At 37.6% G+C, this 12,684-nt stretch overlaps 1 protein-coding gene across 1 annotated transcript; it reads right to left on the bottom strand.

Annotated features, from left to right (window-relative positions):
• Window positions 1-5,550: 5,550 nt before the first annotated feature.
• On the bottom strand, window positions 5,551-9,849 carry LOC144633625 (allatostatin-A receptor-like). The gene is made up of 5 exons (XM_078492466.1): window positions 9,732-9,849; window positions 8,407-8,546; window positions 7,448-7,718; window positions 6,902-7,156; window positions 5,551-6,147 (listed from the first exon to the last, which is right to left on the bottom strand). The coding sequence occupies exons 2-5, from the start codon at window positions 8,520-8,522 to the stop codon at window positions 5,767-5,769; spliced, it is 1,023 nt and encodes a 340-aa protein (XP_078348592.1). The 5' UTR covers window positions 8,523-8,546; window positions 9,732-9,849; the 3' UTR covers window positions 5,551-5,766.
• Between the last annotated feature and the right edge of the window lie 2,835 nt (window positions 9,850-12,684).

Below are 12,684 nucleotides of genomic sequence, written 5' to 3'. Positions count from 1 at the left end.
GCCACCTTAAACGGAAATATATTGTTGGTGTTTCAAGGAATCCAAGGAAACTTCACTCATCCCATGTATCTATGTATTGCGGTATTTTGTAATTTTTTGAGTGATTTTTGGGAATGTTTGGCAGGTGATAGTTTTTTTAAAAGAATTAGTAAAATTTAGACAACTAAGAAATATTGAAAATTTAATGTGAATTTAACATTGGAATTTGAAGTTAGAAATTGGCAGACGGACACCAAACAGTCCCGTGACATCCTGGAGTGTTTTTGCATGGGGGTCAACTGTGTGATGATGTTTCCATTTTTTCTTTAATCCCCACTGATAAAGAACTGTTGTTGGTGTTATGTTGGTGTTATCACATGTCAAGCCTTTAACAAGGTATGAAAGAACACAAGGATTTAAATTATTCTGGTGCTCAATTTTTGCGTAACTAAAATTAATGTTACTCAAATTCCTGATGGATTCTGTCTTAAACTGTTACGAGCTTAGTATTTCCAAATTATTGCATGTCAATGTAAGGCAAGACAAGACATGCCTTGGTTCTTATGTAATTCTCTTAAAAACACATAAGATATTGACTATAATTTTGTCTGTGCTATGGCAATTCACAGTGGGGTGGTCTTGATGTGTCTTTAACTTGTAGACTGGACTGGACTAGTAAAACGCGGACTAGTAAAACGCGGACTTGTAAAACGCCTCTAGACACTTCGAATTCCTTGGCCACAATCATCTTACGGCTCTCTTCAATACATAATGTCTCAAAAAAACAGTAACCTCAGAAAGAAGTCAGAAGCAAATAAGGTCGAAAGACCGAATTTGAACATATAACGGCAAATGTTCTAATGTCACGAACGTAGGAGTCGTGTAGGCCCGTCACCTTTATTTACCACATACTGCCCCCAAATTAAAACAGTACCCTCAGAAAGAAGTCAGAAGCAAATAAGGTCGAAAGACCGAATTTAAACATTTAACGGCAAATATTCTAATGTCACGAACGTAGGAGTCGTGTAGGCCCGTCACCTTTATTTACGATTGACTGTTGATTTCTGGACGGGCCCCGTTCTACCTCGTGCGAGCAATACAAACGACTGCACTCAACAGGCGTCAAGTAGTGGAAAGAAAGAAACATATGCACACAACTCATAGCATCAATCCCGTTGTTTTAGTAGGGGTTTGCAGAACGAACATGTGCTATACTGCAAAAACATCTCCACGCTAAAACAGACCATAGAGTGCTCAAAAAAGCTAGAAATATGCCGTCGAAGAAACACACAAGAGCTTCAAACACAAATTGTTTCGCTCGCTAAACCGTTTAGTTTTATCCGATTTACAAGCGCTTGTTTTACAAGTCCGCGTTCTACAAGTCCGTGCTTAACAAGCCCTCGTTTTACAAGTCCGCGTTTTACAAGTCCGCGTTTTACTAGTCCTCGTTTTACAAGTCCGCGTTTTACTAGTCCGCGTTTTACTAGTCCGCCTTTTACAAGTCCGCGTTTTACCTGAGTCCGCGTTTTACTAGTCCCCGTTTTACAAGTCCGCGTTTTACTAGTCCGCGTTATACTAGTCCGCGTTTTACAAGTCCGCGTTTTACTAGTCCGCGTTTTACTAGTCCAGTCCAGTCCTTTGAAATACAGTATGCCAAAACTCCCCGCCCTCTAAAGATAAGTCCTTGACGGTTCTTGTCGTTTTTCGGTGCCTATTCATCTTCGGCATCTTTCTCGTCCACCTCTCGTTCTGTCCTGTGTCTGTCATCACACGAAAGAAAAGCTGATTCTCAAAAAATCTGCCACAAAAGGAAATTGACAAAAACAATATGAAAACCATATATCGAAAGTTTCTTATTCTGAAATTTTATCATACGTCTTAATTCAGAGCTACAAAGAAGTTCCTCCTTTTGAGTTATTGATACTGTTCTTACAGTACCTCTTTCCACTAGCGAAATTTTACAAAATTCCTTCGCGGCGAAAAGGTAGCGCGAATCCAGAACAGACTCCAATTGAGAGTGGGTTAATTCTAGATTACTATTAATTAACTATTACAACATTCATTTTTAAAATAGTTTCCCAAGCCGACTAAGCTAACTAAACGTCGAGTGTATCTTTCAGTAAACAAAACATGCCGTTATGACGCCGGAAATCCAGCTCACGCATACTATACCCCGTGACTCACGCAAACCTCCGACTTACGTGCTACTACAGTCATTCCTTTCTAAACCTTTTTTTTTTTACCACCACCGTACCTTTCTACCCAAAAAAGTCATGAAACCGCCCGGTTTTAACCTGTTTTAACCTTTCAAAAATTAGAGCGTTCGAAACTAAATAAGATCCGTAATCACAAACAACATACAGCCGTTTACCAGCACTCTTTAAAACTCCTGAAACCCTTCAAAATCAGGCAAAATAAATCTTTGAAATAACCTTTATCAATGTTTCTTATTTTTTATTCAGTTCTATAAAATGCCTTTCATACACTACTGTCAAACAAAAATTTCAATTTCCTCAAAGTTTCAAGACAAAAGAATAACAAATATTTCGTGCACAATGTAATTTGATTAAGCCAATATTATCACGTCTAAAAATACTTCAAGCAATTCAGTGAAAACCCGTTTTTTTTTTCGTATCAACGAAAACCGCTTTCGAATAATCAATACATGAAAATAACAATAAGATCAAATGGAAGAAAGGAACCTTTCTAATTATTTGAAGACTTTCAAAGCCGTGATATTATGCATCCAGTCCGCGATAAAATTTAATTACAACAAAATCCAAGTTCTCATTTTGAATTCCATTTTTTTCAGTTGATACCTTTATCGAACTTGTGAAAAATTCCATTCAAGTTCCTATTAATACTGTACATTCCCAACGTTTTGCTCAGGTCTTCAGAAGCGTCTTACTAACCAAATCTAAAATAATTCCAAAACATGCTGTACAAACATTCTACTCTTTGTGACAAACGACTTGACGACCAATTGTTCAGAAATGAAAATCGACACAGTTCTTGCTAAATAAAAAAACGTTTTACGGCGGAGTCAGGCTCAAAAAATATACTGCAAGATCACACCCCCATTCATAGTCAGAAACCAGCAAACCATCTAGTTTGCTAAAAAACACTGCGTGACTCAATGACGTTACCTTTTTCATTTACAAAAATAACTTTAACTTGTCAAAGTAAGTGGGCCCAGTTCTCGGCCGGGTCCAGTTCTCGGCCACTTTGTGTTTAACGCGTTTTTTCACACTCCAGTTGAATCAAAAGAAAAAGGTTTTTCCTTCAAACGATAGACTGATTCATGTGCTTTAAGTATCTTGAGTTTGATCGTTCAATTCGATATAGAAAGCTCACACGTCGAGTTTACGCGGAGGTAGGTGAATTTGCATTCCCGAAAAAGTTGTTTGTTTACGGCTCCAAATTCATGGATGTAGTTAAATTCGTATTTTATCCAAAAGCCCCCACCATACGAGCTAATTTTTGGCAAGTGAAACGTAGAATAATTCAGCTTTCTGCTTTAGTGAAATTTTTCGTTGAACCGTTGTATTTTTTGGTCTTAATTTACTTCGAAATTTTTTCTTGCGACGTTTGCGTATTTGCCAGTTCTCGGCCACCCTGCTCGCTATCACAGCTTAGCGCTTGGTTTTTAATATAATTTCATCTGCTGCTGCCAGAATGAAAGAAATAGATTTTTAAAAATAAAGTTCAATCTTAGCTCTAAGTTTTGAGCTGACTCTTGTCTTGTCTATTATTTCTACAACACCTAAATCTTTCAAGACCTTTTCACTGCAAAATAAACCATCTAAATGCACGGGTCACACAATGCGGTTTTGCCAGAACCTGCACATAGGCGCTAACTAGGCGCGTTAAAATCCTTCTTTTCTAAAGTAAAACAAAGCATCATAAAAATAATTTGGGATCGATATAGTATAAATAGGTTTACAGAGTGATTTTATGACTGTGAAAATTAATTGAGCATTTTTTTACAGATAATTACGCACAAGCTTTTTAGTGGCCGAGAACTGGGCCAAGGTGGCCGAGAACTGGGCCCACAAATGGAGCTTTTATTTTTATTATTGCTCGGGCAAATTAATTTTTGACCGGTCAATAGCTTTACACCAAAAAGCTGAATAATGTAGCTAGCTCTGGGAGAAATTTCAAGTTCCTGCGGTTCTTCTGAGGTAAGAAATACAAGTTTACGTCAAAAGTGGCCGAGAACTGGGCCAAGGTGGCCGGCTGGGCCCACAATGGAGCTTTTATTTTTATTATTGCTCGGGCAAATTATTTTTGACCGGTCGATAGCTTTGCACCAAAAAGCTGAATAATGTAGCTAGCTCTGGGAGAAATTTCAAGTTCCTGCGGTTCTTCTGAGGTAAGAAATACAAGTTTACGTCAAAAGTGGCCGAGAACTGGGCCCCATACTGTACTTTGCACCGTAAGCTTTTTTCTCTGTCCTTCCGCCGAAGCAAAAAAACACAACCTGATTACACATTAACCCAAAAGTCGACCAAGTGTGCCTGCAACGATTTCCTGTCAAAACTAAAATGAAAACCATTGCGGTATGCGTCACCCGTAGCGGTTTTGTAGCAACCCCGAGCTATCCCCGTCTTTTTGGCCGCGCCAGGAGACTACGCTCTAGGACGACCAAAGGGTAAACCTTAAATCGGCCACGCCCGATTAAAAAGTTATAAAAGTTCAAAGTCAGCGCGGGCCTCAAAAGCCCCCCCCCCCCCCCCCCGGTCTGAATAGGGTTAAGATAGGGTGGAGTTTAGCGCTTTTTCTTATCGGCTGTTTCTTTCAGAATGCTGCTCAGGGCTTCACCAAGTTAATAACGAAATACATTGAAGAGATTAAAAGTTTAAGGTTACTTCAGCCGAAAAGTCCGAGATTAAATGTTCGAGAGTTAGCAGTTGAGTTACCGGAGGACTAGAAAATGTGGAAATTATACCAGCTGCGTTTTGTGATGTTTTGTCTGTTCTGGCAAGATTCTAACCGAATATTCTGCCGATATCATCAGTAGATCACCCCAGTATATTATACAGAATGGAAAAGTAATAGATAAAATACTGAAGCAACATATGAGGTAAATAGGATCCATAACTTCAATTATATTACTGAATATTTCGACGCTAAACGCATCCTCGGAGACCCAGGGGCAGTTAGTGGGGGCGACGGGCAGCTTATCGGGACAACGGGATTTTCGGGCGAAAGTTTACAACATAGAGCGTAAACTTTCGCCCGAAAATCCCGTTGTCCCGATAGGCTGCCCGTCGCCCCCACTAACTGCCCCTGGTCTCCGAGGATGCGCTAAACGAGGACAGAAGTAGATTACCAGTAATTAAGAAAGTTAGTGCCTTTCAATTACCAGCAAGGATGCTTAAAACCTCCAAAATTCACGCCTTTATCAATTTAATTTGCTAGACTAATCTTTATTTAATTTCACACTAAGTTTATACAAATATTCATAAGATAAGTCGTAGATTGTAGAAATTAATCAATTTACTAATTATAGTAAATATTTTCAGGTGGCAACGATTTCCTATCAGTAACATTTCGCTTACCATGCCACTGTCGCTATACCAACGATAAATAAACCGCCTAAGAAGTAAACGCTTTCCTTATACATTATATTAAATACGCGGTGATCTGCAGTGGTAAATAAAAACAGTACACTTGTCTAGGAGGTATCATGCTAAACTGAAATATAACAACCTGATAGGATTAATATGCATAAAAGCCAACTGTCCATTACTCAACGCTTATGAATCAATCTTACGTTCTTCAGTGTTACAAACTTGTATCTTCTAATTGTGAGAATGATTTTTTGTCTTCCATTTCGGTGGGCTGTGTGGTGCTGTTGGCCAGCTGATGGTTTTGTAGGGCTTCTCTTGTAGCATGAATCTCATTTGATGAGCGAAAGGTACAGCAAATCATTCCCTTAATCTTCTCTCTGAATCTCTGGTTTATCAGGCCATATACAAACGGGTTGACGGATGAATTGAACAGGATCATTACTGCAGCAATGGCCCAAGTAACATCGCTTGGACTGCTGGTGGTGCTGTGATAGCTCAGCAGAAAGATAATTGCGTCAGTCAGCCAGCAGATTGAGAAGATAATACTGACGGCTACAACCATCAAGGTAACACGCTTCCGCACCTTCATCACTCCCTGAAAGTATAGAGCTGAGATTTAGTTGTCTCTAGCTTAGCTTAAGCCGTTTTACGGATACGGTCACCATATTGATTTTGCCCCCTTCACATCCTATATGCTTATTGAAATTATTTATACTTAATTTTATTGTGATAATTCCGCAATTAACATAATTAAAGAAAAAATATATATTATAGGACGCTCTGGGGGCAAAGTCAATATCCTTAAAACGGCCTAAATTGAACGATTTATTGACGCGACTATCTATTTTCTAAACTTTGTCTATTTTCGCATAATCGCGATGTGAATCCAACAGGCCCAAATCCATAACTACCTCCAAAACCGATGCTTTCCACAATAGATGCATGGAATGACAGGAGCCAAGATTTTTTTTTTCGTATTTTTGAAGACTCATTAGTAGCAGCATATGTTTAATAGGTAGCACGTGCAAGGCGGGTTTTACCAATGAAAGTGGTTCATTTGAAGATAACTCCCCGAGTGTTTGCTATTCATGTATGTTAGCAGATATCATTTCAAAAAATGCAATACATTCAATTAGAAATGAACATTAGTTTTTTTTTCTTGCATGACTGCAACCACCCAACTGAAATATCTTTAATCTTTCCCTTAGCCTTGAACGATGCTTAAAAAGAAAGAAATAGGAAAATTTCGCGATCCGATTAATATAAATTAACATATACTAAATGTTTTCAGAGGTTTGCTAAAATAGATCTCTTTGAAAAATCAAAATCAGAACCATAGTTCATTTTACCTTTTGTTGATAGGAAAGTTCATTTTGATTGTTGCGTTTGAACCACAGACTGTAAACCACTGTGGAATACAATGCAAGCATTATTGGTGTGGGAAGGCCTCCAAACACTAGAAACCATACCACACTGTATGCCTTTCCCATCCACTCTTCGGTGAACGCCAAAGTACAAGAGCCGAGTGTCTTGTCAAAATTCAGAGTCAGGAACCCCGGTAATTCCATGGTCAACGCAAAGATCCATGAAGCAGGAATAATCACCTGGAATGGAACATATGAAATTTGATATCTTATGTAGATTATGGCACATGACGTTCATCGATATTTTTACGCAGTTGTGGAACTAAAATATTTGCAAACATCTCTTTTTTAAATGAGCATGTGGGGATGTTTCTCAGTCTTCGAGTTTTTTAATGAATGACTAAGTATTTTTAACCACAGAAATTCCACCTTGATATTTTTTCCTTAACTGATTGCGTTGAAAATTGAAATAAAGGAATTGCACTGTCACAAGAAAAATAAACACTAACAACAAACAACCATTATCTGCACCTTCAATTTGGCATTGGTAAGTTTCCCTTTGTTACCATGGGGATAATTCACGGTGTAGTAACGTTCAATGGCGATGGCGACCAAGGTGAAAGCCGAGCAAGCACCTCCAACCCAGGCGAAGCCTCCACCTGTCACCAAACTACATAACACTCTGCCAAGGACGCCATCTGGGTGGGTGAATGTGTGGATGAAAATGTGATAAGGCGCGAAAAAGGCTGCCACCATCATGTCTGCTACAGCTAAGTTTACCAAAAGAAGGTTGATTGGAATCCTGGAAAATGATATGCAATCAATTATAGTTGTCTCTCTTTTAAACGGCGCGCACTCCCAATGTGCCCAGAATGCATGGATTGGTAATACGCAGATCAGGCGACATTTCTTGTTCATACACACTCAAATTTTTTAATAAAAATTTGGTTTAGTGATTAAACCTCGGTCACAAAACAAACATAAATTGTTTTTCTGGGGCCAAGCCAAGTTTAGACAATAAAATGTATCACAATTGACATAAAGTGCTCACTTTGGACATATTTTTATTCAAGCTATCTTAAGCGACATTTAAGTGCCCATTAGGCCACCATAAGGCAACTAGAGAGATGCGATGCCCTTAGTGGCTAGTGTACAAAATTGCGGGTAAAGCGAGACAAGTTCTTACAAGATGGGACACTTTGGCACGACACAGATGTCGAATTTCGTACGTTAAAATATATAAAAAACTTATTTAGGAACGGCATGATAAATATTTTTTAGATGTACTCTCTTTTAAAACCCAACATCAAGGGTGGGCTTCGTTGGCTCAGATGCTCTTGAATGTAGTTTGCATGGGGGTTTAGCTTTGTTCTCTAGCTTTTTAACAGAGTATGCTGTATAATTTTCACTTTAGTTTACACCGAAGAGATTGATATATATTTCACTTTGACTATATTTTTAAAACGACAAACTTTTCTTTCTTGTTTTACCTCATGTCTGGATTCCTTGTGATGACCAAACAAACAAGGGAGTTCCCAATGACGTCAATGATGGCAAATATAGAAAGTATCGTCACTATGGCAGCCTGACCTGCTTCAGAAACCATGACTACACTCACAAAGCTACAAAGCTGTCGAGAACAAAAAACGAAACATACCAACAATGCAAAGTGGCTCGTTGAAGTGTCGCCCTGTTAAGTGCCCATTAAGTTGATTTAATTAATTAAGGTCGAGGTTATGACGTCGAACTTCACATGAGTCGAACCTGATACAACCGAAATACTAAAAATAATAGCTTTTGCTCATTTGCAGAATGTTTGACTCATGAGAAGTTGGACGTTTGACCAGGTACTTAATGCTTCAAAAATCGTTTTGTCTATAATCTTTGTTATTCCTCAATAGGCTAAGCATGAAGAAACAAATGTAGTTGACCATTACCCCGCGAGCCATTCCCGGTCTAATACGAAAAGACACTAAACCAATCATTTTAGATGGACACAACATGGTTGAAAATCTTAACTGCTCGGTGGTAAACAAGATGGTTAAGCGGTGAAGAGGAATCGAATGCGCAAGCCAGAACAAAAAATAATTCAACGATATTACTTCGAGCTCGATGTTCCACGGCCACCTGCCCACAATGTCAAGGAGGCTATATAGCGAAGCACGAAACAGACCCATATTGGAAACCGTGACTGAAACTCGACTTCATTCTTTGCAATGATTTTTGTCAGGCAGGATTTCTATAAAATGCTTAACCATTATTGAGACCTTTTTTTAGGTCTTTTTTTTTTGCGTTCTGTGTTTAAAACCAACATATGTTTAATCTACTGATTGTTTCATACCGTGCCTCAATTCTGAAAGCAATTTTTACATAACCATACGTTGAAACGAATATCTCTAAAGAAGGATTCTACCTCGCAGGAAAATGAAAAAAAAATGTTTCGTCTAAAGTCTATGCAATGAAAGATTAAGAAGCCGTTTCAATGAAGGTTACGGTAAGTTGATTCAAGTCCTTTGACAGATGAAAGGCGAAACGATAAGTTTAAATTTTATACCTTGTAAACAAGTCAGAGTAAAATCGAGCACAAAAGTATATGTCGAAATAAAAAAAAAATAGATCCAATAAGATTTAGTGAAGGTGTTTTTAGAGCTTTCATTCAGTTAACAATACCGCAGCACGAATTCGGGACTGAACGATTTAAAAGAACATTTTACTTTCCTATATACAACATTCGTTCCATACCGTGATTGAATATATATAGCTTAAAGTTTATATTAGCTGTCTTCTTAATTCGTTTAAACACAACGGAACTTACATGATTTCAGTTGCATAGCATGAAGCAAGTGGGAGTGAAGACCTTGACCAAGCGTACGTAGAGGCTGATGACTGGGTGAAACGGTTCTCAACATCCAGAAACAAAATACATATATTCTCGTCTTCATGAGGAAAAGAGTATCAGTCCACTGAAAGTTCATTTCATTAAAATAAATTGTGTTGACGCCAAATGTTTGACAATAAAAAGCAAACAACGATATCCAATAATTTTAAAAGCTCAAAGCGTTTTACCGATCGACAAGTTTGCGGATTCAGTTTTTATGACATCGGTAGTCAAGATGTCAACCCTAGTTACTCACCGGAAAAACTAAAGTACACAAATCAAATACATGTTATTTGCTTAGGTTTTTCCTCTCATTCGGCTAATTTTTTAGCGCCACTTCAATTAACACTAGTTCGATTAATAATGTTCCTGTTTTTTGCCTGGTAGTGTAAAGATAAAGAAGATAAAGATACGGAGATGATCACGTAGAAAACGCTGCAAAATATCTTCATCAAAAAGAAACTTCTTTGGTATCAAAAAAGTAGGAGATATTGCAAATAAAAAAAATGGCAACATCATCAACTTGTGTTGACACATTTGACGGAATGATAGCAAATACGCTTAAGCAAAAAGAAAGAAAGCGCTTGTAATAAAAGGCAATATCGTTTTTGTTTAGTTTATATTCACCTACCTCTGATCATGTGCAATTGTATGGCACCTAAATAATGCTACTTATTATAACAAGCTGACAGTTTTCATTATTATGATTATTTCATTTACCATACAAATTGAAATTTTGGGTATATATTTCAAAAGAGAGACTCTGATCGTTTGTTAAAATGGCCAAGACCATTTGTGTTCAACTTATTAGATTCGTTTGTGTACGTGTAAATTGAGGTTTAGAGTATTTGCACACATTCACTTTAATTTGTTACCTTTATTTATTTGTCGGTCCATTCGCAATTTATATGCAACGACGTAAAATATTCGGGATCTCGCTTCATGCTACTTGACTTGATAAAACACGACATCCCGTTTAGTAATAAGTACAGATAGAAGCCACCAAAAGTAAGTTTAGTGATATTGTATTTGTAGGCCAACGCCAAATGCAGAAAAAAAGACAATGGTATCCGGAGACACGAACGGTCTGTACCCATTATCAAGAAGAAATTGAAATCATTTCACAGAACTGGATGGATTGTAAACCAGGTCAGGGCTTGGTCGCGGTGCGATAAGAGGAACTTTATAAATTTTACCAGTCACCCTCGAACCCAAGACCTGCTCAAATAGCGAGTCAGATCATATGAAGTCAACCGTAGTTTTGCTCTTTTGAATTTGTTTTTCAGCATGTTCGTGCGTTCTTCATTTCCGTTTCCAGTCGAATTGTAAACAAATAAAACATTTCGCCTTAATTTGTTCTTTGGTAATCTGAGTATACTTTCCCACAAATTTGTTCAAAGGAAATAGAATTACCCTGGCAAGCCTTTCGTCGACTTCCTACACCATGTTCAATTGATCACAGAATGGAAGCAAACATTTCTTTATAATTGGTTTCTTTATAATTAGTTCTTTATAAATAATCCTCGCTTACCGACTCCAGCTCCAAATAAATCTGGCAGCCTTGGGAATTAATGCTGCTGTGAGTCGTTTTGCTGCCAGAAACATTTGGGTATACCCCCCCTAAAGACCTGTTCACGATTTTGTCCCATTCCGCAGACATTTCGCTCGCTATTTTCTGAACTCATATTCGCCTGTTTAGTGCAAAACGGAAGTAAAATCCGATCTTTCCATCCGGTTACTAACTTAGCCTCATAATACTCACGTTCGCGCTCCTTAACAGTTAAACGGTCAGCAATTTCTTACAATTACTGTTCTTGTACGTTTAGACAGAACTATATATAATTTCAGTAATTAAACCATAACAAATTCATATTTACAGAATGAATCAGAAACTTTGCTGTTATAATACGATAAAGCATATCAAAGCCAAAATTCAAACACGGTAAGTGAATTAGCGTTCAACCACATCTTTCGTATCAACAGCTTTCGTATCGATGTACTTCGCAATCTTGAATTAATATATAAAAATGAAGATCTCATTAAATCACTAGTACCACTGAGAGATTTAATGAGATCTTCATTAATATATTAATCCAAGTAAAATTTTATGTTTTTTTTTACCTAAAACTAAACGAAATAGAGGTGTGTTATTGAAGGGGCTCTGTACATTTTATTATTTTTCTGTAAGGATTAATCCTTCTTCATAGATACCGAAATTTTAAGCTGATGATTAAAACATGGAGACTTTTTTTTCAGGCTTGCTTTTCTCAACTGTTTAAGTTGAGTACATTACTGCGATGATCCTTCTTTTGCTTAAAACTAATTAAAACCGTTGCTTAGCAGTGGAGTTAAGGATCATTTGTTTCTTTTAGAATCGCATACTCAGAGATCTAGAATTCTCGCACTTTGATCGGCTTTTGATGCGAGATATTAAGCGTGGAACTGGGACTTGAAAGAAAAGCAGGCTTTGCACGGTTTTGCACCGCTTCGAAAATTATCTAATAAAAATAAGCAGAGTCAGCGTCAACGTTATAAAAGCGAAACAAGACGGGTTTATGGACGGTAAAGAAATTACTTATTTGCACCCAAATTAATTTTTTTTTTTAGCGATTGAAGTGAGAAGGGAAGAAGCCGTCTACGCATCCGTCACTTTAAAAGCAAAAAACTGTCGAAAGTCGCGCGATCTAAAGAGAAAAACTATTAAACTACTATTTAAACGGCCACAGAAACAGAAGTACACTATAATTGAAAGTCAAATATTTTTGCTGGTTTTTGTAATATAGAAGAAATTAACCACAAAAGCGACAATTAAACTTTCTTTTTCGCCGCTTAGTGAAAAAAAAAGTGTCCATACCGTACGAACAATTTCGTGACTAAATACATGGTGCGG

This window comes from Oculina patagonica, chromosome 12, assembly GCF_052425735.1.
Source record: "Oculina patagonica isolate OP01 chromosome 12, crgOcupat, whole genome shotgun sequence".
In the NCBI taxonomy this organism is placed as follows: domain Eukaryota; kingdom Metazoa; phylum Cnidaria; class Anthozoa; order Scleractinia; family Oculinidae; genus Oculina; species Oculina patagonica.
Note: the sequence above shows the minus strand (reverse complement) of the source record. Positions and strands in the feature narration are given on the sequence as shown.

Bases quoted from the DNA above. Each gene is read 5' to 3' on its own strand.
- LOC144633625 (XM_078492466.1), bottom strand. From the start codon at position 8,522: ATGGTTTCTGAAGCAGGTCAGGCTGCCATAGTGACGATACTTTCTATA. The intron at 7,719-8,406 runs GTAAAACAAGAA...ATCATTTTCCAG, and splicing joins ACAAGGAATCCAGACATGAG to GATTCCAATCAACCTTCTTT. The intron at 7,157-7,447 runs GTGCAGATAATG...GTTCCATTCCAG, and splicing joins TTACCAATGCCAAATTGAAG to GTGATTATTCCTGCTTCATG.